The sequence below is a fragment of the Sus scrofa genome, chromosome 18 (genome assembly GCF_054392235.1).
Source record: "Sus scrofa isolate SSC_HxYL_T2T_F1_AM1 chromosome 18, Sscrofa_HxYL_maternal_Yorkshire_Landrace_v2.0, whole genome shotgun sequence".
In the NCBI taxonomy this organism is placed as follows: Eukaryota; Metazoa; Chordata; class Mammalia; order Artiodactyla; family Suidae; genus Sus; species Sus scrofa.
The window spans coordinates 59612313-59638940 of NC_139400.1; the positions used below are offsets into that span (position 1 = coordinate 59612313).

The 26628-nt window shown below is 53.7% G+C and overlaps 1 protein-coding gene and 1 long non-coding RNA gene across 20 annotated transcripts in view; one reads left to right on the top strand and one right to left on the bottom strand.

Moving 5' to 3' along the window:
• OGDH (oxoglutarate dehydrogenase) overlaps nt 1–26628 on the bottom strand; it is a 75731-nt gene that overhangs the window by 25237 nt on the left and 23866 nt on the right. For 5 of the 19 annotated variants that reach the window (XM_003134891.7, XM_085004855.1, XM_021079058.2 and 2 more), the window contains 3 exons: nt 15270–15461; nt 13223–13325; nt 7341–7385 (listed from right to left, as the gene is read on the bottom strand). In XM_003134891.7, the coding sequence (XP_003134939.5) occupies nt 7341–7385; nt 13223–13325; nt 15270–15461 (340 nt within the window). Of the gene's footprint in view, nt 1–7340; nt 7386–13222; nt 13539–15269; nt 15462–26628 lie in introns of all 19 variants that reach the window. The other 14 variants (XM_021079061.2, XM_085004859.1, XM_021079063.2 and 11 more) reach the window with 4 other exon arrangements.
• On the top strand, nt 18528–25933 carry LOC146395087 (uncharacterized). Its single transcript, XR_014833243.1, has 2 exons — nt 18528–20404; nt 22078–25933. It is a non-coding gene; the product is annotated as an uncharacterized LOC146395087 (long non-coding RNA).

Here is a 26628-nt window from a genome sequence, read left to right on the forward strand (position 1 = left end):
ATCTGGGAGTTCCCGTTGTGGCACAGTGGAAACGAATCCGACTAGGAGCCATGAGGTTGTGGGTTCGATCCCTGGCCTCGCTCAGTGGGTTAAGGATCCGGTGTTGCCATGAGCTGTTGCAGACACGGCTCGGATCTGGCGATGCTGGGGCTGGGGCTGGGGCTGGCAGCTGTAGCTATGATTCGACCCCTAGCCTGGGAACCTCCATATGCTGCGGGTGGGGCCCTAAAAAGCAAAATAAAATAAATAAAATAAATAAATAAATAAATGAAGCCATCTGGCTTTTTTCGCCTGGGGGCAGTGGCGATGGCAGCAGAGCGGCTTGGTGAAGCTCTGCACCCGTGTCCTGCAGCTATTCTATCGTCAGGTGGGCCTGGTAAAGCGCATGGCTCCGGCCAGTCACAGCCTGGCTCTCAGGGCTCATGAAGAAAACCGAGGTTCTCTGGGGGGCACTTCTCCTTGCTGGTGGAAAGGCTCAGGTAACCAGCGTGTCCACAGAGTGCACACTCTGCTGGGAACCTTCTGAACGTTGTGACTGTGGGGTTAACTGGTGGGGTGTTTGTGGCGGGACCGAGTGTGGGCTGATTGTGACCTTTCAGCACAAAGAGCCTCGGCCTCCCCCCGTGTGCAGTGCTTCACCCCCACCCCCCTGAACTCGAGATGCCTGGGCTGCACCACCAAACCTCACGACCAAAGCTCAGAACTGCTCGCCTTGCCTCAGTTCTCCAGTCATCTGGGACCGTGAATTACAGACGGCTGCGTCTAGCAAAGGTGGTACAGACATCTCATCTCTCGGCCTATCCCCCACTGAGTGCAACTAAAAGCCCCAGAGATCATACAGAAAACAAGCATGAGACGAGGCCGAGAAGCAGAGAAAAGGCCAGACAGCCAGGGAGGTCCCTGAGGGTCCTTTTGGGCTCCGGGATCCCAGACTCAGAGCAAAGAACTCAGAAACTTCTACAGGTGTAGACAAAAAAAGCCCCAACAAAAGCTGCTCTCTTTAAAGGACCAGGAGAAGGGCAGCCTCACAGGACAGAAAACTCAGACCATCACTGCTCTGTTCTGCCCAAACACACAGGACACACCGCAGCCCCACTGACGCCCCTGCCAGGCTGTAATGCACCCTGACTTCCAACCCTGCCCCAAGGTTTCAGAGAAGGCCCAAGAGGGAGCCAGAACTTTCACTCCCTCTGGGAAGCAAGGTCCTAGCCCACTCTCCAACTCCAATGTCAGCAGAGACCTTGGGGGCCCAGGATGTCCATCCCCACGGAGTAACTAGGTAGGATGTCCCCTCCCCACCAGAGTAGTGGCTGAGCCCTGCTATAAAAAAGATCTAAGTAAGATCCCAAGTCTGATAATTCTCAAAATGTCCTGATACATATACTCATAACAAGAACCAGAAATATGTCAGACTGAATGAGAAAAGACAAGCATTAGACACTAACACCCAAACGATACAGATGTTAAGAGTTATCTATGATTCTCATTATCAAATGATTTCAGTGAGCAATTAAAATATCACAGAGACGTGGGAAGAAAAAAAAGTCTCAGCAAAGAAATAAAAAGCTGCTGCAAAAACTGAAGACAGAAAAAAGGACCAAGTGAGAAACTGTGAAACTGTAAAATACAACTACAACCAGTAAAACTAGTAAACAGTCACAATGCCATTATCAGGGGACAGAGGATTAGTGATCTTGAAGACAGAACAAGAGAAATGAACCAACTTGAAGGACACAGGGAAAACAGACTAGAAAAAAAAGCGAAGAGAGTCTTAGGGACGTGATGCTCTAACACAAAATTTCACGTCTGTGTTGATGAATCCCAGAATAAGAGAAAGAGGGAGGCTGAAAACGTCCCAAATAGGGCAAAAGACTTATTAACCCACAGAGTCAAGCAGCTCCGTGAACTCATAAAATAAAGCCAAAGAAATCCACGTCAAAACACGTCACAATTAAACTTCTGAATTCAAAGACAGTAAAGGAGTAAAGTGACACCTTGCTTAGACAGCCAAACAACTTAGTAACAGCAGATTTCTTTTTTTGTCTTTTTAGGGCTGTGCCTGCGGCACATGGAGGTTCCCAGGCTAGGGGCTGAATTGGAGCTGTTGCCGCCGGCCTACACCACAGCCACAGCAATGCCAGATCCGAGCCGCGTCTGCGACCCACACCACAGCTCATGGCAACGCCGGATCCTTCACCCACTGAGCGAGCCAGGGATCGAACCTGCCACCTCCTGGTTCCTAGTCAGATTCGTTTCTGCTGCGCCACGATGGGAATTCCAAGAGCAGATTTCTCAACAGAAGCCATGGAGGCCAGAAGGAAGCGGCACTGCGTTTACCAAGAGCTGCAAGAAAGGAACTGTCTTCCCAGAATCCTATATGCAGTGATAATATCCCACAGCAATGAAGGCGAAATGAAATCGTCTTCAGAGGAAGGGAACTGAGCGAATCTGTCACCCTAAATGAAGGGCTGAAGGAAGCTGTGCTCTAACAGAAAGGAAATGATATCGGAAGGAATCTCAGGAAGAAGAAAGAACATGGAAATTAACAAATAGAAGTAAGCAGACTTTCCTTCTCTTGGGTCTTCTAAATTACGTCTGACGGCTGAAGCAAAGTTTATAACACGGTCTAAAGCAGCTCCATCCATACGGAGAGGAACCATTTAAGACACTTAAATATTCTACGCGGAGAGCGTGAAGGGATGTGAAGAGAGGCCAGCACACTTCGCCTGAACTGCTGCAACGACAACACCCATAGATTGTGGGAAGTTCAGCATATGCCGTCACACCCAAACAAGCACTAGGAAGGCTAAAAAGCGCTAAAACACAAAGAGATCTCAACAAGACTACAGCTAAAGGAAAGTGGAATTAAACCAATTGTTTACATTTTAAAATGAAAACTTTTTAAAAGTACAGGCTTAAAAATCCAAGGGAAGTAAAAATAACGAAATAAAGCACAGAAATGAAAAAAAGAAGGCCATAAAATGGCAGCCTTAAGCCCTAAGATATCAATAATTACATTACATATAAATGATCTACATTTATCACTTAGAGATTGACGGAGTGGATTTTAAAAAAATGACCCAACTCCATGCGTGTCTACAGGACTGGACTTCAAATACAGTGATTTAAGCAGACTGAAAGAAAAAGGACAGAAGAAAGTATGTCATGTAAACACAAACAAAAGCAGGAATAGCTGTATTATCAGATAAAGTAGACATCAGATCGAAGACAATTACCAGAGACAGAGCGGAACGTATAATCACAATATAATGTATCATAACGAAAAAACCAATCCATACAGCAGACACGGCAATCCTAACTGCGTGTGCGCATCAAACAACAGAGATGAAAGTATGTGAACCGAAAAATGAGGGCTGAAAAGAAACACAGAAGAAGACCTACAGTTTGTCTGGAAACTTCAAAGCCCTTCACTCAGTAATTGACTTAAAAGTAGACAGACAATCAGCAAGGATCTAGAAGGACTCAAAAACCAACAGGATTTAATGGACGTTTATAGAATACTTCACCCAATAGCAGGATATGCATTCTTTCCAAATGTTCATGGAACTTATGCCCATTCAGATAATACACTGGGCCATAAAAATACCTCAACAAATTTAGCAGAGATGAAATTATGTGGGGAATTTCCATGGTGGCTCAGTGGTAATGAACTTGACTAGTATCTATGAGGATGTGGGTTCAATCCCTAGCCTCACTCAGTGGGTTAAGGATCTGGCATCGCCATGAGCTGTGGTGTAGGTCCCAGATGCGGTTCAGACCCCATGTTGCTGTGGCTGTGGCACAGGCTGGCAGCTGTAGCTTCAATTTGACCCCTAGCCTGGGAACTTCCACATGCCCCAAGTGTGGCCCTGCAAAGCAAGCAAGCAAGCAAGAAAAATTAATTAATTAATTTACATGGAGTGTATTCTCAACAACAATGGACTCAAACTAGAAATCAGGAGGAGTTCCCCTTGTGGTGCAGTGGAAACGAATCTGAATAGGAACCATGAGGTTGCAGGTTTGATCCCTGGCCTCGCTCAGTGGGTTTAAGATCTGGTGTTGCTGTGGCTGTGGCGTAGGCTCTGATTAGACCCCTAGCCTGGGATCTTCCATATGCCACAGGTGCGGCTCTAAAAAAAAAAAAAAAAAAGAAAAAAATCAGTGAGAGAGAGAGAGAGAGATAAAAGGAGAATCTCCAAAGTCTTAGAAATTAAACAACACCTTCTAAATAATCCATGGCTCAAAGAGGAAATATTGAGGAGTATCAAAAAAACACACTGAACTGAAAGGAAACAAAAACACAACCTGTCAAAAGTTTGTGGGACAGCTAAAGCGGTTCTGAGAGGGAAATTTACAGCAGTTAAGAGCACACATTAGGAAAGAGGAAAGGGCTCCAATCAGGAATTTAACCAGCATAAGAACCTAAAAAAGGAAGGAAAAACCCCACAAAGAAAGCAGAAGTAAGGAAATAACCCAGATAAAAGCAGATCAAAGAAACTGAGAACAGCAAAACAAAAGAAAAAAAAATCAATGAAAACAGGTAGCTGGTTCTTTTGAAAGATCAATAACATCGACAACTTCCTGACAGGACTAACAAAGACAGAGACGATACGAATCACCAGCATCAGGAACAAGATGGGCATCAATGCAGACCCTGCAGGTACTGAAAAGACGCGAAGGGAACCCATGAACAGCTCTGTATGCGTACACTTGACAGCTCAAAGGAAACGAACCATTCCCAGCACAACACAAAGGGCTGTTCTCCATCCAGTACGAAACAGATCATCTGAATAGCTCTCTAACTATTAAAGAAATTTGATTCATAAATAAAAAGCTTCTGAAAAAGAAATCTCTAAACCTTGACTGTTTTGACGGGGAATTCTACTGAATGTATAAAGAAGAATTAATACCAATTCTACGCAATCTCTTTTGGAAAACAGGATAGGAAGAAAACTTTTCAGTGTATTATATGAAGCTAGAATTACCCTGATACCAAGAGCAGAAAAAGGCAGAAATAGAATACAGACCAATATTCCTTATGAATACAGATGCACTATCTATTTATCTATCTATCTATCTATCTATCTATCTATCTATCTATCAGGTGGGGGAGGAGGGGGCAAGATGCAGCAATATGCAAAAAGAATTATACACCACGACCAACTGAGGTTTATTCCAGCAACACATGTTAAATTCGGTCTGGTATTTGAAAAATCAATCAATGTAATCCACCACTGATCAGGAACAAGGCAAGGACGTTCATTCTCATGATTCTTATTCAACACAGGGCTGGAAGGTCCAATCGGGGCAATTAGGCAAGAAAAGGAAATAAAAGGCATACAGATTAGAAAGGAAGAAATAATCAGTTCTATTTTCAAATGAGATGACTGTCTATCCAGAAAATCCTCAAGAATCTACCAAAAAAAAAAGGCCTAGAATAAGTGAGCTGACCATGGTCACAGGACACAAGAGAAGCACTAACATTTTTTTTTTTTAAAGGAAATACTACAAAATTCTAACAGAACATGTACAGAACTTGTATGCTGAAAACTACAAAAAGCTGATGAAAGAAATCAAAGATCTAAATAATGAGACATACTATGTTCATGGATTGGACGGTAACACAGCAAAGATGTCGATTCTCCCTAAACTGATGTACAGGTTTAACATAAGTCCTACCAAAATGTCGCAAGAGTTTCTGTAAACACAGACAAGCTTCTTTTAAAATTTACATGGAAAGAGACAGGCCCCAGAACAGCCAAGGCAATTCTGAAAAAGGAAAATAAAGTTCAGTAGCTACTGTCACCAAGCCAGTGTGGTACTGGCGAAGAAATATACATCCGCTAAGGGAAAGGACAGAGAACCCAGAAATAGACCAACGGATTCTTGATAAAAGTCCTTCAATGAGAGAAAGACAAACTTTACAGTTAACAGTGCTGGAGCAATTTGACGTCCACAGGCCAAAAATAAACTTTGATCTAAACTTTGTATCTTGCAGAGAAATGAACTCAAAATGGACCACAGATTTAAATGTAAAATGCAAAACAATGAAACATTTAGAAAAATACAGAGGAGAAAAATCTTCAGGATCTAGAACTAAGAAAAGAGCTCTTAAACGTGATGCCAAAAACATGATTCATAAAAGGGAAAATTGATACACTGGACTTCATCAGAGTTTAAAACTTTCGCTCTGTAAAAGACCCTATTAGCCAAAGAACAGAAACAACACAAAGGTCTTTCAATGAGTGAATGGTTAAAACGATGGGACAATTATGCCAAGGAATGCTACTCAGCAATCAGGAAGGGAAAAACTGGTGTTAGAAAACCATGCTGATTAGAAAATCACAATTCCAAAATGTTACATATTGTGATTTGTGTAACATTCTTGAAATGACGAAATTATAAAAGTGGAGCACAGAACAGGGGTTGCCAGGGGTCTACCACAGGGGTGGGGGGGGGAGTGTGGTACGGGGGGCAGCGGGAATGACCCCTGCAGTGATGGAGACGTCTGTGGCCTGACCGCGGACAGTGTCAGCATCCTGATGTAATGTACCACAATTTACGTGATGGTACCACTGAGGAAACTGGCTGAGAGGCATGTGAGAATCTCCCTGTTATTTTGCACAATTGCATGTGACTCTATCGTGACGTCAACATAAAAAAGTTTAATCCAAGCTGGAGTCTCACAGATTATCATGAGTAAGATGGAGGAAAAAGAGGACTTTTGAGTGATGCCTGGCATGGAAGGAAGACTGGCCACTGCGGTGAGTGACAGCAGGCAGATGACCCCCGGCACCCCACTCTGGATTCTTCGAAGGGGCTCGGCCCAGAACCAGGGGTCGTTAAATAACTTTTTCTTGATATTTTGGTTGTCCATCAAACACGGGCAGATCAAAAGGGAAATCGTGTCAAAAATGCCCAGGAAGCAGAATCTGAAAGAATCCAGAGTCGAGTCAGATGTGCACAGCGCAGAATGTGCGGGAGAGAACGTGCCGACATGCAGGATGTGGCGTGGCCTGGGGTCCCCGCTGGCTGCAGCAGGAGCTCGGGACCGTCTCCGCCAAAGACGGGAGCCCAGCAGCGGGACAGTGAGACACACGCGACGGTGAAGGTGCTCTTCCGAACACAAAGGAACAGAAACAAAAATGACAGGGCAAGGAGCTCTACCGGCTGGATAACAGCTACGTGACAGGAACAATGTATTTCAAAACAGTGGACAAACGGCAAAGCACTGACAGAGCCGTGTCAACGTTCCCCACACTGCATGCTGGGGAAGGTGCACGTCCCGCTCAAATGAAGTCCTCGGCTCCAGAAAAGTGGAAGGCTCGTGACGTTCGTACCTCCTACGGTTAGCATTCGAAGTCGTTCCTTGAAAACTGCAAGGTCTGAGAGGCAGAGTGGGAGCGAGGGCGAGCGGAGAGGGAAAAAGACAGGTGAGAGTTAGTTAAAACCCCGCACGCCCACAACCCTGCACCATTCCCGCAGCCACGGGCAGCACGACACCGTCACACAGACACGGACACTGAAGGAGAACACGGTGGGTGACGTGGTCGGAGAGCTATGCGGGTGCTCGTGGAAACGGCACACGGACACCTGGGAGACAGTGAACCTGACCGAGGGCGAGGCCGCTGCCTGAAACCCGGGCGCCCCCGAGGGGCGGCTGAGACCGTCACCTCCCATCCGTCCTGCAGAAGTGGCCCCGGGAAGTCAGATCCATGCAGTCTAGACCGCCTCGGCAGGGAAAAACTGGGGGGAAGGCAATGGAAAAGCCTCATTTCTAGAGTCCCGTTCCTCAGAACTGGAGCCCCAGGCAGCAGCCTGGACCCGAAAGCTCAAGATCCTGCCGGATTCTGAAGAGTGGGAGAGGGTCCCTGGTCTCCCCTCCCAAGAAGGCAGAGCCAGAACGGAGGAGCCGTGCCACGCACAGCTGCACCCGATCCTGTCCCACGCCTAGAAGCGTCTCTGGTGCTGAAAACCAAGATGTTGATCTGGACACACAAAATCCCCTCCGACCCTGGTTCCCTGGGAGCGTGGGTCTGATGGCCGAGAGGTCAGAGCATGGGCACTGTGACTGCAGCCTGGGAGGGCAGCAGAAAGCTGGCCAGTGCATCCTTGGATGCTGGTGGCAAGAAGCCTGACCGGAGAAGATGCAGGGACTCCTGCTCTGGGTGGTAAAGCTCTCCTCACCCTCAGAGCCAGTGGCTCTTAAGACAATGGAACTTCCAGCTTCTGCGCAAGAGCATGGCTGCTTTGCTTAAGGCAGGGATGAAGAATCTTCGTTCTTCTCCTTCAATCCTTGTAATCAAAACCATGCCAAGCAACCACCAGCGCTGCCTGTGGAAACCTCCCGCTCCAGCCTCAAATGGAACTGCAGGCGCACATCTGTTCAAAAATCTAAAGGCAGTATGACACAATGTTTACATCTGTTCACTCTGGGTACTGGGTATGAAGATGCTTTTATTTTTGTCTGCATTTTTTTTTTTTTAAACAAAATGCAAACAAAACACGCAAACCCCAGGAAAGTGGAAAGAGAAGAGAAGATATTCTGGCTGTCATTTAGAGAGAGCGCACAGGAGTCCCAGCACCGGAGCACTTTAAGCCGTCTAAACAATCACTCCTTGATGAGCACAAGATGCTCTGCTGGACAGACAGAGCAGGTGGGATGTGGCCGTAGCCGCCAAGCCACTGCGGGCCAGAAGCAGGGATGTGACGCCAGCCTGGGTCTGCCTCAGCCTGTGGGTTCCTGGGTGCCCAGGAGGGAGGACACGCCTGCAGAGGGACTTATACCAGGACTGTGGCTAGGCCTGCCCTCCGGAGTCAACTGGGGACCCCGACCCCAGCGTTTCACTCAGTGGTCTGGGGGCACCACACCTGCACCCCCCGCAGCCAGTAATGTCAGGTCAACTGTTCTCTCTTGCTCTGAAATCATGAAAGTTGATGAAAATTCAATGCTATTTTTTAAGCTCCTTCTTCCTAGCTGGCAAGGGTGCAGGACGTGAGCCGAAAGAATGCTCTGGAAGGTCGGAAGGGTGGGGATGTCCCGCTGCACCACCAACGAGCCAGTTCACTTAGAGCAGCTAAACCGCTGCCTTAATTTGGACTTTGGGATTGCCCTTTGACCTATTAAACTCAGGTTCATTTCCTACCACTGCCAATCTGCAAATACTAATGGTAAACAGAAGTTTCTTGCCTCCCTCCCTTTGATTTAAAGAACTTATGTTTTGAGTTCTCCTTTAATTATGTTGAAATGTCACATTCAAGTACATTTCAAACATTTTTGCCCCAGGCATAGTTACGCTACAGAATTTATACAGAAGCCACAGACGATGGCATTTTGAAGTTCAACTCGAATTCAAGCTGCACTTTCAGAGAGGAAACGGGGCAAGAACTAATGAGAACTTTCTCCAAATCTCCACGGGGCCAAGGGCAGCTTAGCTTAGGCCACAAACAAGACTGCCTGATACCCCTTCCCCGCGAAGCAAGGACAGGATGCCAGCGCGGGATGGGACCTGAGAAGGCGAAAGAGGCCACAGGCTGTCGGCAGTAGATTTGTTTCTGCTTAAGAGGGCAAAAACCCCAACCCCGAGGGACTGTCAAAAGCCACACCTTCTTTAGGGCCAACCAGGAGAGGCCTCGCTAGGAAACCCAATCCCGCCTGGAGCCTTCGCCGGCCTCCCTGGGGAGGAATGAGGAACGGGTGCCCAGGCATCTCAGGGTGGCCTCCCAGCCCTCCCCTCCCCAACAGGGTCAATGGCACGGCCTGGCGCACATCAGAGGACGCTCTCTGGTTCTGCCGCCTGGAACCTGGCCCCCAACAAACACTCGCTGGGAAAGGCACCCCCGTACCTAGCAATCACCCGCACAGTTAGGAAGCATGACCCAAAGCTAATGGAGAAACTGTTCTGATATTAATTTTTAAAATTGCATTAAAGGAGTTCCCATCGTGGCGCAGTGGTTAACGAATCCAACTAGGAACTGTGAGGTTGCGGGTTCAGTCAGTGGGTTAAGGATCCGGTGTTGCCGTGAGCTGTGGTGTAGGCTGCAGACGCGGCTCCGATCTGGCGTTGTTGTGGCTGTGGTGTAGGCCAGCAACAACAGCTCTGATCAGACCCCTAGCCTGGAACCTCCATATGCCGTGGGAGTGGCCCTAGAAAAGGCAAAAAGACCAAAAATAAAAAATGAAATAAAATAAATTTGCGTTAAAATCATCACTGAGCCCACCGCTGCAATGCTATTTCTGCTGCACTTGCAGTGTGATCTGTGTGCACGTCTGATGGTGACCCTGACAAACGCTCCGGGACCATCCAGGAGCTCCAGAGCTGGCAACTCTCTCCACCTGTTAGGCCAGGGGCCGGGGCTATTTCTAAGATGCTAGGACAGGGACCTTAGGCCAGCATTTCCCAACCCTCTCTCAAAATTGGTCGGGAAAGGGCAAATTCTTTACATGTGGCACCTTAATCAATTCTGCAGGGACATCAGGACGGCTGGCAGTGCAGACACGCCCTGGCCAGCGCTGCCCTGGGATGGGCTTCCTGCTGTCTCCCAGGCTCGCAGCTGCTCCTCGGGGAACAGCAGGATGTGCTCTCAGGTGTTTGGGGAGGGAGCTGCAGCTGGGCCTAGGCTTCCCTGCAAGAGAACTGCCTGCGTCCACAAGGCAAAAGGACGGATGGCTCAGAGGCACCACGAGAGGGACGCAAGCATGGGGAAGGCCGCTGTGCACACGGGCCACGGCTGTGGTCACATGCTCACCCCAACCTACACGTGGGCCACGCCGACCACCCTGCTCGGGCAGGTCCCTGCGACTGAGCTCCCCGGCTTCCTCACTGCTCAGGCTGGGGCCACGTCCTCTCTCCCGACAACTCCTGCGGGTTATCTGTGGGTCACCTGTGGGTTATCCGCTCCCTCTCGCAGGTTCTACACATCCATCTCCACCAGGAAGACTTAGCTCAAAGCTTTTACCAGAAAGCTGCGTATCTCAAAAGATTAACCACCACAGCAGCTCAAACCTTCCCGGGGCTTAGTCAGTGCCGGGCACTCTTCTAAGGCCAGGCCCTGAGGTTCGGAGGAGATGGACAGGGAAGTGCCTTAGGGACTGTCCAGTGTCCCCCTGAGCAGGGGGTCCTGTTGGACCAGCTGTTTTCCTAAAGGCTTACATGCAAGGTCTTGAGAAAATTCAGGACGATCTCTCCTACAGATTCAAATACATGCTGGGTTTACCTTACTTCATTTATCAGGACTTTTATGTCCCGCTATTTCAAATTCTCAGGATGAAATGCACTTCTCTCCTGCAGAGGGGGGGCTGCTCCCGACCTTCTCCTGGTGCTTCTGAAGGGCTCCCAGCCAGAGGATGCCGCGTCCTCCTCACATGAGCTCCGGAAGCTCCGAGGCCACCTCTGTGTGTCTCTGGTCTATAAGGTCCCCCTGCCTGCTCACTTGCATCGTGCTGATGCCGAACCTCATAGAAGCACAAACACTCGGGAACACTGCCCCATGGTGGAACTAAGGCAAGAAAAGCACTAGACAGGACGACAGAGGCCTTGCCTCTGGCCCAGCTGACAGCTGTGAACGGACCAGCTGGGCAGTGTCAGCAGGTCTGGGGGCCCTCAGCCTTCAGCCTCTGGGTGGGATCGCCTGGGGGGGCTTCCGAGAAACCTCCGCCTGTGCCTGTTGGCCGCGGCGCTGTCCTGACCCGAACAGTCTGAAGCGGGCTGGAGAAGAACCTGAGGCTCCCCAGGTACTTCTAAGGGGTCGGGAACCACCAAGAAAGGTCCATTTTGATTCCAAGACACTGCCAACCAGAGATGCCATTGCAGAAAGGAACAGGGGCGGTGCAGTTTCGGCCGGGAGAAGGGGACCCCGCCTCTGAGCGCCTTTCTTCCTTCAATGCCTTCCTGTGCACAGGACACTAGCCTCCGGGGCCCGTCGCCTCAGCAGCCAGGGCCCCTCTGGAGAGAGGGTCCCAGGGTGCAGAACCGTGTGCTCTTCACTGGGCAGCTGGTGCGGGGAAGGGGGTCTGTCCTGCCAAGGTGGGGTCAGGCTGCAGGAGCTGCGTGGGAGGGGGAGGAAGGAGGCTCCACGTGCCTGCGGGACGCAGCAACGAGAAGCCCGTCTCGGGGCTGCGCGGAGCTGTCCCTACTCAATAAAGCAGCAGGATTCAACTCGTGCGGACGATCGGACCTGGCCCTGCTCAACTGGACTCAGGAGTCGTCTTTCTCCCCCAAGGAAAGAACAACGTAGGGACACCCTTGCGTGACCTGGGCTTGTTTCTGAAGTGAAGACAAAGCTCCAAGAGCAAGCCCAGAGCCACGGCTGCCTGGGATCCAGCCTTACCTGACTAGCGCCTGGCCTGCACGTCACAACTCGGAAAAGCCCACAGCGCTGGGGCGGTGCAGAGCGTTAGAGACGGTTATTCGGGGGGGGCGAACGGGGCCCCTCCCCGAGAGCGGCATAGGCAGAGAGGCAATCAGCAGTTTGGTTAGCATGCAGAGTGTTTCTCGTGAACGACCTGGCCGTTTTAAAATTAGTCACGTCATTTCTTTAGCACGGGTTAGCAGCCGGTGACCCGGAGCAGGTTAACTGGAGAGCGCGGCCGCAGGGGTGAGCCCGGCCGCGCCCCTGTGCTCGAGACAGAGGAGGGTGCGGCGAGGGGGACAACCCCCACCTGGGTGCCACCGTGTGCCTCCCTGCACGCCGGGGACGCCTTCCAAAGTTTCCTCAGTATGATCACCAGCACTTGAGCATCGAGACACCACACGGCACCTCCTGCTCTGGAGGTGGCCCTGTCACAGGCAGGCCACACCGCGCCTCGGAGCGGACGGACGGCGTGTGACAGCGGTTCGGTGCGAGGCCCCGTCTGGGCGGAGGCAGCACTGCCCTGAGATTTGGAACCAGAAGCCAGACGAGCTAGTCTCTGCAATGTCTTCTGACCCGCCTGCCCGGGTGGGTCGTCTTTTTCTCTGGGCCACACACCTTTTCCGACCCCAATTTTACTTTCCGATTTTGAGACTCAGACAACTGAGCTCATGCAATCTGGCTGCAAAGCGGAGGTAAACATCACGCGCCCCAAACACGCTAAGGCTGCATGACCGATAAATGTCAAGTGATCAGAACGAAGGAAACTTAAGCGTCTTTCCCTTCCGCCTGTGGACGTCCTGGCTGCCACAAGCTGGGACAGAGAGAGAGGAGCCAAGCAGCGCAGCGCTGGCTGCTCTCAGACCCTCACCAAGTTTGTCTGTGGATGAGATAATATCAGCGGGCACGGAGGAGTCCAGATCAGCATCCAAAATTCCCAGGGGGTCCAGCTGTGCTACATGATGCCCTCGTATCTACGAATGGGCCAGCGATGGAGAGGGAAGGACACACACAAAAGGACAGGAGAAAAAAAAGAGGGAAGGGGTAAAAAAAAGTAAAATTACATTAAAATTAGCGTTTACAGATTAATTCTCACCCACGTTTGAAGAAACAGTTACTGGAGCATCATCAAAATTTACACAACTAATTCCGAGAGGATCAAGTTTTGCAATGTGGTGACCCCTGACCTGGAAGCAATAACACAAGCAGTCATTAAGCAGGTCCCGCGGGCTGGGGGGGTTAAAAGTTACACTTGGTCAAAGCTTTCCCTGAGCGTACCAATGACCCCAAACAACAAAGTCAGTTCTGTGTGTGTGTGTGTGTGTGTGTGTGTGTCTGCGCCATGCATAAATTCCCAGGCCAGGGGTTGACCTGGGCCACTGCAATGACAGCGCTGGCTTCTTAACCCTCTAGGCCACAAGGGAACTCGCCAAGTTGTTCTTTAGAAGCCCCAGAATGGTTTCTGTTAAAGCCCTGTTGTGCACAAGCGCACTCCTACAAAAAAGGGGTAAACCTCTCACGTTACGATGAACCTGGCGGTCTAAAAGGACCCCCTCTCGGGATCCTTACCCAGTTTTCCCGGATAAACAGAAACAGGACACGCTGGGGACTTTCACCCCAGCACGCCCACTCGGCTTAGAACATGCGAACGTCCCTGAGGAAGAAGGGCAGGTGTGGGTGTGGGGAGGGAAGGCCAGTCCTGGCCCTGCTGAGTGAGCCAGGGCACCGTGGGCACAGCGGAAGAGAGCTGCATCGGGGGCTTCAGCATCTGAGCTACACTGTTTAAAAACCAAAGGACAAAAATACAAAAAAAAAAAAAGAAAAAAAAAAAAAGGAAAAAAGAAAATAATCCCCCCCCCCCCAAAAAAAAACCCCAAAGGACAGAGAAAAATCCCTTTCAATTTTGTTTCTTCAAGTCTTGGGTATTTCACCCATAGTTTCTTGCTGGCAACCTGAGAAAGGGAGCAGCTGCTGAGAAGTCACTGAAAGACCAATGGAAATGACTGAGGCTGAAAAAGTGCAGGCCACTGTGCCTCTTTTCTACAGAAACACCCATGGTGAACAGCACTTGCGGGCACTGATCTGCCCTAGGGAGAGCCTGACCTGCCAGGCTCCACAGGACAGATCCACCGTGTCCCCAGTGCCACCTGTGGCAACTGTCCCCATGGGCAGAGAGTGGTCCATTCGCCGTCTCCAGGACCTGGAGCATCAGAGGGGGAGAACCCCAGGGGCGGCTCCCCTGCCATGGGGCAGCGATGCTGGGAGACGCAGCAGGAGAGCCCAGATCCTGGGGCTCCCAGAAGGCTGCCCGGGGCCTGACTTCTCCTCCTTTCAACTCAGAACTACTCGCACGCCAGGCAGTAAGGTCTGCATGCTGGGTTCTTCTCCACGCGGCAGACAGCCTGGCAGGGGCTCCTGGGCTCTGAGAAAGGCCCGGGTAGCCCCATCTACAAGATCCTCCTCGAGCGGGGCTGGTGGAACGGCAGTGCTCGTGGAGAGATGGCCCCTCTACAGGCTTCCCTGTCCCTCACCTGCTTTCGTGGGCTCTGCCTCTGTCCCCAAACCCTATAGGTCCATTTTTTCTTATTGTATTTGGGCCCCAGCAAGTGACAAGGGGCAGCCGCCCCTCGTGGTCACTACTCCTGCCTGGTGATGGGCACTTCCCCTGACGCCCAGGCACCGCCTGCTCTCCCTGGCACGCATCTTGCCAACTTATGGCAAGAAATCAGGGCAGGTGCCGAAGGTGGAAGAGGATCTGCTCAAACGGGGTGCGATGGCCTTGGCACGTTCTCTCTTGTCATATTTCAGTCTTGCTGCCCTCGACCCCAGAGGAGGGAGAGGGGCCGAGTGTTTGGTGGGGCTGAGGTTACGCGACAACATCCCCTCCGCAGGTGGCGGGTCGGCCGCCACCCCCTTACCTGGTAGGCCCTGATGAGAGACTGCACCGCCAGGTGATCCTCCACCAGCTTGTCCACGTTGGGCTGGGCTCCCACCAGGGGCTGCGCTCTGGCCACTGCCGACAGGGAGCCGGGGCTCAGGGGGAGCGGGCTCTGGTAGGCGGTGCCCGGGGGCGCTCCGGCATTGGTGTTTCGGAAAAAAATGTCCCATGACTGAAGACAAAGGAGGAATACCTGGGTTACTCCCCTGCTCGCTTCAGCCCTAGGACTCATTTTTAGCCAAAAGGAGCACGGTTTTGGCAGGCAGGTCAAGTCTTGATTATGCACGAGCAGGCCAGCTGGGCTGACTCCTTCCGACCACGGAGGGCCTGCTTCTACCCCCGCAGGGCGGGTCTCTCAGGGCTTGGGCCCCCGTTTCCATTACTCCCTCAGGATGCGCCCACCCCGCCCCTATGACGCAGATGCTCTCGCATCAAACCCCAAAGGCCCGTGTGTGCGTGCCCACTGCTTCCGTGGCAGGCAGTCCAGGAGGCCGGTGAACAGAGGCCCTCCTGCCCCATCTGCGCCCTGGCCTGGTGATCTGGGAGACCAGTGCTCTTGGTGCTCCCCAGGGGCACTGAGGGATCTAGACCCTCTTTCCAGACCCCGGAAGCCTGGCAGAGCCTTTGGGGGCTGCCTGCTCATGCCTGCTCCCCAAACACAAAGCAGAATCGAGGTCTTTATAGAAGAGTCAGCGCAGGGCTGGGATCTGTGAGCCTGAAGTGTTCTCTCACGGACCGCTAGGGAAAGAGTCTTATCGAACTTCAAGAGGGCAGCTCGGGAGCGAAGAGCCCAAGGGGTACAGAGGCAGAACTTCAAATCTCAGCTCTGACATCTTGGCAAATTGCCTACATTTCTGCGCTCAGTTTTTTCCCTCTGTAAGATGAGGACAAAAAAAAAAAATCGATATTCTTCACGGGTCTTCTGCAAAGACGAAAGGCACTCGGCAGTCTGGTAGACAACGGGTGTGGTATGCTGGGAGTGACTGACACTGCAATTGGTTTCAATTTCCTTTGTGCTCCTGTGAACTATCTCGTCTTCCTTCCATCTTTGGCTGTTTCACGTTTGAAATACTCAACCTCTAATTTGCATAGATACTGTGAACTACAGGAGTTTAATCACCTCATACAACAATGTGAGGTCTTTAAAAAATATATTTTAGAGGTCAGAGAAACTAAAAATTCCACAGCAAAAAAATATATACTGCAACTCGGAAAGTCTAGGGGAAAACATTGTCTTTCTTCTCTGCCATTTATTTTCCAGTGTCTAAGCTTCTCCCGTCAATAAACGGATTAGACATCTTGAAAAATCTGGCAAGGAGGAACTCCACTAGATTTGTGTCTGCCACCCCTGAAGGTGCTACCGCGATGCTATCCCAGGGCACTTGGCCGGAGCCTGGGCAGGTACTGAAAGGGTCTGTCCGTGTCTGGACAGAAACCTTGAGACGTGTCCTGAAGGTCTTCTGGCTTTTTCAGGCAGGCTCTTTGATGATGTGCTGACATGCTGACTTTGTCCTGGAGAGACTGCTGCATGTTGCCACTGGTCACAAACCCCCTGGGACGTGAACAGGCCTGGGAGCGTCACACAGGGCAGTCTGGACTCACACACACAGTGTTTCTGAGCGAGCTCTGCAGCAGGCTCACATCCTTCTATAATAAGAACAGACTCCTTTCATAGTCAGAGAAATTAATTTAAAAATAAAGCATTAGGGTCCTAAAACTGGAATTCCTGGAGTTCCTGTCATGGCGCAGCAGAAATGACTAAGGAACCATGAGGCTGCAGGTTCGATCCCTGGCCTCACTCTGTGCGTCAAGGATCCGACGTTGCTGTGAGCTGTGGTGTAGGTCGCGGCTTGGATCTGGCATTGCTATGGCTGTGGTGTAGGCCGGCGGCTACAACTCTGATTAGACTTCTAGCCTGGGACCCTCCATATGCCGCGGGTGTGGCCCTAAAAGGACAAAAGACCAAAAAAAAAAAAAAAAAAAAAAGCAAAGCAATTGGGAGAGGACTATAAACACAGTGGATGGACTACAAACCAGAGCTGTACACTTCCGATGTGAATTCTATCTCAATAACCAATTTTCAGTGTTTTAGCAAATCTCACCATTCAAGGTCTTACTGCTTATTCCTTGCTGGTTCATTTTTAGGGCATCAACTGAGGGTGGAAGAGAGACTTGGGGCTCTCTTCCGGCACTGGCCGTGACCCCAACTCTAGAGCGCCTCGAACTGTGCAACCTGACAAGCCAGGACGTCCTGCATCTGCGGCCTGGAACCCGAGACCATTCCCCCCCCCGCCTCCTCCATCAAATTGGTTCCCACCGACACTTGCTCGGCCACAGGGAAAAGCACTTCGGCCAGAGAAAGCGCCCGACCTACTCTAGTCAGAGAAGGAGAGGACGATGCCTCAGATCAACAGCCTGGAGAAGGGGGGCTGGCCCTGCCGGCACCCCGGTTAACCGCAACACCATAAGGAGCGGACACACTGGACACCCCCAAACACTGCCGGCTCTGGGGAGCTTTCAGAGCAGGCCATGCACACCCCACCATAGTGGGAGCAGCTCTGGCCCAGGGTCTCCCTAGCCCCCCTCCCGCCTCTCGTAACCACAGCCGAGGGCCCAACCTAAAAGGAGCCCCTGATGCGGCTGGGACCAGGGTGGGGTCCGGCACAGCCTTGCCTGGCGAGGACCGACAGCACGTGGCTCCTGCTGGAAAACCCTGCCAAGTTTGCACTCGGCCTCCCTGCCCTTGCCTGTGTCCCCCCTAAGTCCTGCTCTGGACACGGACCCTGGGGGCCACGACCGGAATGAAGGGCAGGGCATGACCCTGAAACCAAGGAGCTGCCGGAGAGCAGCACGCAGGATCCCAACTTCCTTCGAGCCGTCTTCTGCCTCATGGAGCCACGAAGACGTGTCCAGAAATGCGGTGGCCGTCGCCTGACACCAAGTCCTCGGGTGGAGCGTCCCCTGGCTGCACACTGAGCCTCACCCTGATGACCTCTCACCCTGACAGGTACCAGCGGCCTAGAGACCCAGAGCCAAAAGGCACAGCAAAACCCCAAGTTCACCTCTTTTCAGAAAAATCAACTTTGAGTAGCAGGAACTGCAGGTGGCGGCGGGGGCAGAAGTTGCCCCGCAGATGCTCTGAGCACCTGGAGGCCGACGGCGCCCCCCCCTCCCCCCCCCCCGCCCCGGGGTGGGGAGAGGGTCAGGCAGCGGGACTGACACGGGCGGTCCCCAGGCAGGGGTTCTGATCAGGTGAAGTGAGGAGGGGCAGGGCGACGCCCCCACACACAGCATCTCTCGGGCTGGCCGACCCTGGGCAAAGGGAAGAGACAGTACAGTCAGAGGGTTTCTGGGGCTGGGACCCGAGGGCGCAGGCCGGCGGCAGACAGACAAAGGCCGCAGCACCTTCCAGCCCAGGCCCTGGGCGGGGGAATCGCAGTCATCGGGCCTCCTCTCTCTGACCTTCTTTTGTGCTTGGGATAAAACTCCAGGTGATTTTCAATTGGCTGAGGACACTGCACAGACGGAAATTCTGCTGGAGCTGGAGGCAGTCAGAAAAAACTGGTTCAGACCGGTATTGCAGAGCGCTGGGAACCACTGGGAAAGAATATGCCAGGAATGCAGCTTCTCCGCTTCCTGGAATGCACCCCCACCACACGCGGGGCCCTGTGCTCAGCCAGGCCCTCCCACAAGGGCCCCCCCCAAGCCCGGCAAGCCCCCTCCCGCCAGCTCTGAGCGCTCCCCACACGCGGGTGCCAGGATGCTCCTGACGGCAGACTCTGGCTGAACCCTCGCCCTGCAACTTAAGACAGGTGCACGTCCCTGTTAGCCGGACCTCAAAAATGCCGATTCTCAAAAGAAGGCTGTGAGAGTGAGGGTCATTCCTGGGCTGGCAGGTTTCACCAGCCCAGGACGCTGCGCCGAGCTTCCCGCCCCTCTGTGCCCACCGCCCCCCCTCGTCCTGCACCCCACCTCCCCCCACCAGGCTGGGCTTCCTCGAAGCCCTCCCTGTCCACCCACTCCTGCTGCCTGGGGCGCACGCCCCCTCCAGGCCCTGGCTTGTGTCATCTTTAACGTGTGGCTCGGATCAGCGCAGCCCTTGTCTGCACACAGGTCGCTGGAGGTTCTGTTTACCGAGTGTCACCCGCCACCAGTTCTGGTCTCTCCCTGGCGGCCGCTTCCCTGCAGCCGGGTCCAAGTGGCTACAGTCCCGCTGCAGGGACAGGAGACCATGGGGCTGAAGGGACTGGCTGCTGGGGACCCCTGCGCCTGGAGCCTCCAGGCCTTTGTGTCGTGGGACCAAGCAGTCCCGGCTCCTGGTGACGTGAGAAAGCCGCCCCGTCTGTGTGAGCCACCTGAGCGGAGCTGCCCGTTTGTCTGAGCCAAACTCTCCTACTCTCCCTTGCTGTTGTCTGGACGCCCCAGAACCTCGGGCCTGGCGTGGGCGGGGGCGACTTCTACCTCCAGGAATATTTTAAGTGTCAAAGCAGAAATAAAAAAGAGGCAGCGCTGTGATCGGCTCGTGGGGGGACTGGGGTTAACAGCTCAGTACCTGACAGGACACGGTGTCGAAAGACTGAGGAGGTTCTGCGTAGGAAAATGGTTTGTCATTCGTGGGAAACAAGGCAGTCGGAGCTGGGCTTCTGCGTGCGGGTGTGGCTCCTGGGCCCAGAGCACGGCCTTCTGCGTCAGGCCGGGACAGGCCCGAGTGCCCCCCAGGCAGCCGCGCACCAGTTCGCCTCCCTCAAGTGCAACTCAAGGCGGATTTGACTATAACCTGCTTGAAGCCGCCACGAACTCACGCTGAGAATCAGGGCACCAATCACGCTCACAGCTGCCAAGCTCTTCATCCGCCTCCGTCACACAACTGAGCCAGTAAAGAAATGAATGGGCTGTCCCCCTGGGTGGCCTTGAATGTACTGAGGGCCGGACACACAGGCATCCTGCCCTCTGTCGCCCGGAGGTGAGCGGGAGCCGTGGCCTGAAGGTGGTGGGACCTCGGCCCGTGGAGGGCGAGGGAAGGCCTGTCCCCAGCGGGGCCTAAAGGGTCCGGTGAGGCTCTCGCGACACCTGCACAGCCTTCCCAAAGGCACACAGGATGCGCCCAGTGCAAAGGTGAGTGCTTCCCCTGGGAGTTCAACTCTGCGAGTTTCCACTGAGGCTGCAGACGGGGTGCTGAGGTCTGGGGACAGAAAGAGGACTGCCCCGAGCTCCTCTCCGGAGCAGGAGGACAGATGGTGGAGGGCCACGTCAGAGCAGGGACAGGTGCCGAGAAATGAGAGGCGGCCGGCGGCACTCGGAGAGGCAGGGCCTTGGACCACAGCTGGGTATGAGGAACCCAAGGAGGTGGCCTGGCAGCGAGCAGTGGCACGGCCAGCCTGGGTTTCGGTGCTCCTTCTCAGGAAGCAGTTACTGGGAGCAGGCCCGAGCCTGGCCAGGGGCCGAGTGAGAGGCACGAGGGGTGGTGCACGGGCAGGCAGGCGACAGCCACGAGTGGAGGTGCGGGCTGCCCCCCACTGCCCACGAGTGGCTTAAGGCCATCAACTTGTTGCCGAAATGGCTTAAACCAAAACATGACAGATTTCGAGTATCAAGAAGAGAAACATTCTGGTTAAAGTGAAGCCGGAGCTCTTCATTTTAGGTCACCCAAAGCACTTCGCCGTAGAACACGGAGCTGTTTCCAAAAGCCGTCACCTCTCTGCTCCCCCAGAAACCTCCAGACTTCTCACAACCGCGAGGGGCTTTCCCACCGCCGCCCGTCCTCTTCTCCCCCATTAGCTGGTCCTCTTCAAAGGCTGCAAACACGGCCCTTTTCCTCTGTAAGGATCTAAGGAAGCTGGTCCCATGCTTTGCACATAGTAGGTACTCAATACACCTGCTGAGCTAAATTCAGACAGGTTCAGACTCCTTCACAGGGCAAACAGCCTGAGAAGTGGGGTGTCAGGTGCAGTACTATATGAGGTGCTGTAGCAGGTGGAGTGTCAGGTGCAGTGCTAGGTGGGGTGTCAGGTGGAAAGTCAGATGTGGGGCTGGGGGGTGTCTAGTTGGTGTTAGGTGGGGTGTCAGGTGAGGTATTAGATGCGGTGCTGGGTGGAGTGTCAGGTGGAGTGCTGAGGGAAGTGTTAGGTGCGGGGCTAGGTGGGGTGTCAAGGTGATACTAGGTGCTGTGCGAGATATGATGCTAGGTGGGGTGTCAGCTCTGAGAACGGGGAGCGTCCAGAGTCCTCACTCAGAGAAGGAGCTGACCTCAGGGGGTGTGGGCATGAGAGTTTCAGTGAAGCAAGCAGACCTCACCCTGTTTGTCGTCAGCAGATCACAGGAGTCTCAGGGCCAGAGTCCTGACTGTCAAGGTCACACAGAGACCGTTCATGAGGGTTCAGTTGTGGAGGGGTCACAAACATGCTACCAGGTGCCCCTCCTGTCTCAAAGGCCCCAATGTGTTGAACACATGGGCCACATGGCCAAGCCCACCAGAGTGGCCCTGCTGCTCCGGCTCATGGGGTTTTGGAGCCCCTGTCCTGCCTCCCGAAGGTGGGCAAGGGCCAGGGACATCACGTTAGCTCTCGGTGCCTGATTCCATGCCTATGAAAGGGGGGGGCATGGGCTACTCTGGAGCCCGTGTATCTATGGAGCTTTTTGCACCTTAGAAAGTACCTGCGGGTGTACTTGTATCTGTTCAAGGGGTTGCTGAGCAAAGCTTAACCCTGGGGTAACTCATGCTTATCCTAGCTGCTAAATTCTATGGCTCTGGGCCCTGGACTGACCAGAACATTTTCTTGTGTCCAAAGTCCCCTTCAGATGCCACTCCTGCAGCCGCCCGGCTGTCTGTCTCCACCTTAGCTATGGAACAAGCAATATGTACTTTGGCCTGGCACATGACGTCACCTAACAGACACCACCACCCTCTGCCGGCACCCTGCCACGGACTCAGATGCAAAACCACCCCGGGGAGTGGGTGGGGCAGCCTCTGGCCACCTCTTGCATGGACTAAACCCCAGGGTCAAAGGCCACTGCCCCGTTGATACACAAATGACTGCCAGGTCTGGACGTCAGACCAAGCACTGTCACAAACAACTGTGTTCTGAGGCTAGTGGTGCTTTCCTTCTCACTGCCACAGAACTTCAGGGCCACACACGAGAGAGGCATGGCCATCCTGAAACGAGGCTTGGTGGGCTCAGGCTAACGCAGTCAAATAAATGGGCAGACAGCGACTCCCCGAGCCAAGGATGGTCACCGGAGACTTGATGGCGCTGTTCTAAGCAGCACATCTTCCCGGCTGCCCTGCACAGGGGTCCTTCCAGCTTAGAAAGCGCGCCGGCACATGGTGCATTATTTCCTAAGCGCTCAGCTTTCTGTGCACACCGGCCCTGCTGTGGCGTGATGCGCCCCACCCGTGGCAACTGCTGGGCTCCAGGGCCTCCCGGAAAACAGAAGGTGTGCTCACCCTGCAGCGCTGCCGGGATGATGCTCGGGGGGCACGGGGGAGAGGAGGCCCCCCCAGAAGCTTCACAAGAGGTTCCTGCTCTCAGGCTAAGCAGCCTCGAAAGTGGTGCAGTGCTGGGCTCCAGGGCCTCCATCCGCAGGCCGCTGGGCACCACCCTGGCCGGGAGACACCAGGCTCTGGGCCTCTGACTCATCACCACAGACCTGTTCACATCGGAAGCAATAAAAACTGGGGGTTCTGCTGGGGGGATTCGTCAGCAACAGAAGCCCAAGGAATCTGCAGTCACACAGGTGTTTTTACAGCACAGGCAGGTGTCCTTTAAAAACAGCTGAGAGGACATCTCCAAACGAACTGCCTCCACGACCTTCCCTCTGCACGGATGTGCGGGCCGAGTGTCAACAACACCCACAATGAGCCAAGCAAAGCTGCCTCGGCTCGGCCCTGTGGAACCTGCTGACAGAGGAAGGGGCCTCTCTGGGTCCCTGACTAAAGGTGGTGGCCCAATGGGACCACTCTAGAAAGGATGCCGGCAGGCTGTCCACAAAGGCCCCTGCGGTGGCAGTATGGCTCCCCTATTGGAGGTGAGCTCTTGGGAGCTGCTGGCCTGAGACCTGCTTGGACCCTGGCCGTGGAAGGGAGTGGCGGTGTGAGTTCTGGGGGGCACCCGAGGCCCGCAGCCTCTCCTTTCCTTTGGGAGCTACGCTGAGGCCTTGTGGAGTCACTCTGGCCGCCTGGCGGATGGCAGGACCCCCCAAGCAGCGAGCAGCCATGAGAGGGTCCTTTGTGGAGCTGCAGCCCAGCCGCATCTCAGCTGCACGGGGGCCAGGAACCCTGAGGGGAAGGCCACTGGTAGTGTTTCAAGCTGCCACGTTCTGGGGTGGTTTGTATACAAACGCTCTCAGAAACCAGGCTTTTACTGCAGGAAAGTATAGCCAGGACCCCTGTAAGCAGTCTTTTGGGCATCCCTTAGGAAGCGAGACCCCTGCCCTCTGCCTGGCATCGTGTCAACTCAGCTGCAGCTCCTGAGGGAGGCTGTGAGGGACCACGGCGGGGCATCTGGTCTCCAGGTGCCCAGTGGGGGGCCCCACCTGGAGGATCCCTGCCCAGCTAAGCAAGGCCTGGGGCTCAGAGAGAATTCTGAGTCTGCAAGTTACGACCACTTAGAAAGGAGGCCCTAATCTCACAACCCACCCTGGCCAGCAGAGCTTCAGACCCCGCAGGGGGGCCTGGTACAGGTGGCGTGGGGAGCCAGCGGCCTGGTGGCTCTGTGCAAGGCCCCGCAGTCACCTCCCCACTGACAAGGCGCTCCTTCTTGTCGCCAAGGGGAAGCCAGGAGGGCAGCTGGGGTGGGAGCTCGCTGTGCCTCTCCCAGGTGCAGACACGGCCCAGCCTTTCTCACTCGGTGTGCACCCAGCCCTTGAGCTTATTCTAGATCTCCTCCCAGTCTTTGCTTAAAGCACAGTAGAAGAGGGTAACTGTGCTCCCAATGGCACAGCCCCCTCTTTCCAGATCGGCTCTTCCCGCCGTTGAGGGCTTAGCTGGCTCTTTGTCAGGGCCTGGCGCTCTTACTGCCAACCGCTGAGGGGTGTGCTCCCCCGCAGAGCTTCACAAAATAGGTAAATACCCCTTGGTTTGATCTCAGGGCCTCTCCATTTACGTGGAAGCACAAACTTTTGGTCTCCACTTACTGTCTTTGCTCCCCGCGCCGAGGTCCCCATGGCCCTCCTGGGCCTGAGCGGCTCTCTGCCTGCACAGGTGCCCTTCCTGAGCACAGTGTCAGGCCACTTCCTCACCCCTCAAAGCCCTGGACACGAGGCACCTCCCTCCAGAAGCCGGCCGGGTTCCCTCCCTATGCTGACTGCTCGGCTGCCAAGGGCCTGTGTGCGGAGGGCCTTGCACGGGCCACCCCTCGGTCCTCCAGCAAAGCTGCCACGAGCTGCCAACTGCTACACACGAAAACGGAAGGCCCCGCTTCATGAGCCGTAGCCTTCTCACAGGTGTTAATTTTATCTCCCCAACTGACTGTACACACACAAATACTCGACGAGTAAAACACGATACTGAATTTAGGAACGGGATTCTGAGCTGCCTTTGTGGCTCTAACACAGAAAGGCACTGCAGGTGGAATTCCTCCTGAGGTAGGAAGCCGAGGGTGGAAGCGGACCTTCAAAAGGCTGTTTAAGAGCCTTGACCACTCCAATCCCAGTTGTGTGCTCTTTTCAGAACCAGTTCTGTCTTTTTGGGCCAGGACCGAAGGCGGGTGAGCTGCGGCTGAGTGTTTAAAGCACAGCCAAGGCAGTTCAAAGCTGCGGAATGAAAAGGAACGGTGTCGCCCCATGCTGGGGACGACGTGTCTGTTTCTCCTCCGCTTGGCTGGTCAGTTACAGAAAATCGCCGCATTGTGTCTAATAAGCATGGAAGGAAGCAGCAGAACTGCCCAGGCCAGAAGGGCAGCGTGGCCAAGCTCAGAGAGGTGGGGCCGAGAGTCTGGATCCTGCACCTCGAGTGTGGCACAGCGTGACCGCGCTGGACCAGAGAGCTGTCACGACACGGAGGAGCTGGCCTGCACAAGGCAGGAGATGAAACGGACACCGTCAGCAAGACGAGGAAGACAGGCTTTAACGGTGGGCACAGGTCACTGGGAAGGCCTGGGCACCAAGAACGGCCGGGGGGGGCCGATGAGCAGGGGCAGAGAGGGCACCCCGGGGGTGGAGAGGGTACAGGCCCGTTCCACCAGCTCCAGCACAGGGACCAAGCCTGGGTCCTCCCCAGCAGGGGTGACCCCACGCTACACCTGCCTCTACTGAACAAGTGGGGTCCAGTGAGGGCTCAGTAATTCTCTCTTTTGTTAAAGGCCACGCCCACAGTTTATGGAAGTTCCCAGGCTAGGGGCTGAATGGAATCAGAGCTGTAGCCGCTGGCCTACACCACAGCCACAGCGATGCTGGATCCGAGCTGCGCCTGTGACCTATACCACAGCTCACGGCAATGCTGGATCCTTAACCCACTGGAAGAGACCAGGGATCAAACCCGCATCCTCACAGACACCATGTCAGGTTCTCAACCCGCTGAGTCACGATGGGAGCTCCTAGGCTCAGCAATTCTCAATTACCCGTCTGTCTGAAACACTAACAAGGGCAATCTGGCTTTGACTTTCCGTATTTTCAAGACATAAATAAAAAGAAGATGTCACCATCAGACTTTTCCCCAACATGGCCAGGACCCTAGGGAGGGAGGGCTTCGCAGGCTGACAGAACAGGTCTTGGCTGAAGGTTCCTAAAGGGGTCACGTGGGGAGCTGCACTTGACAAGGTGTTAAGACTGGAGCGCAGAGGCCAGCCTGGAGAAAACGGCAAGGAAGAGACAGTCTGTCCAGGAGAGAACCACACCGAGGGACAAGGGGGAGTGGGACAGGGAGACGGAGGGCACGGGCAAACTCTGGGCCGGCCAGGTACCTGAGCACACGGGCACCAGGAGCACACAGGGGTCTGCACCCCGGAACTGCTTGATTACTGCAAACACAACCGTCAGTTAAACATTTAAAAATAAAGGGTTTCTATAAAAACAGGAATACAACAGGAGTTCCCGTTGTGGTGCAGCCTACATAAATCCAACTAGGAACCATGAGGTTGCAGGTTTGATCCCTGGCCTCGTTCAGTGGGTTAAGGATCTGGCGGTGCCGTGAGCTGTGGTGTAGGTCAAAGTCGAGGCTCGGATCCTGTGTTGCTCTGGCTGTAGCTCTGATTCGACCCCTAGCCTGGGAACCTCCATATGCTTCGGGTGCATCCCTAAAAAGCAAATATATGAAAAAAAAATATATAGGAATAGAACCACCAGCTGTAAAGTCAAATGTGAAAAGGCAACTTTAAGGTAATCGCAAATAGCTGAATGTAGAC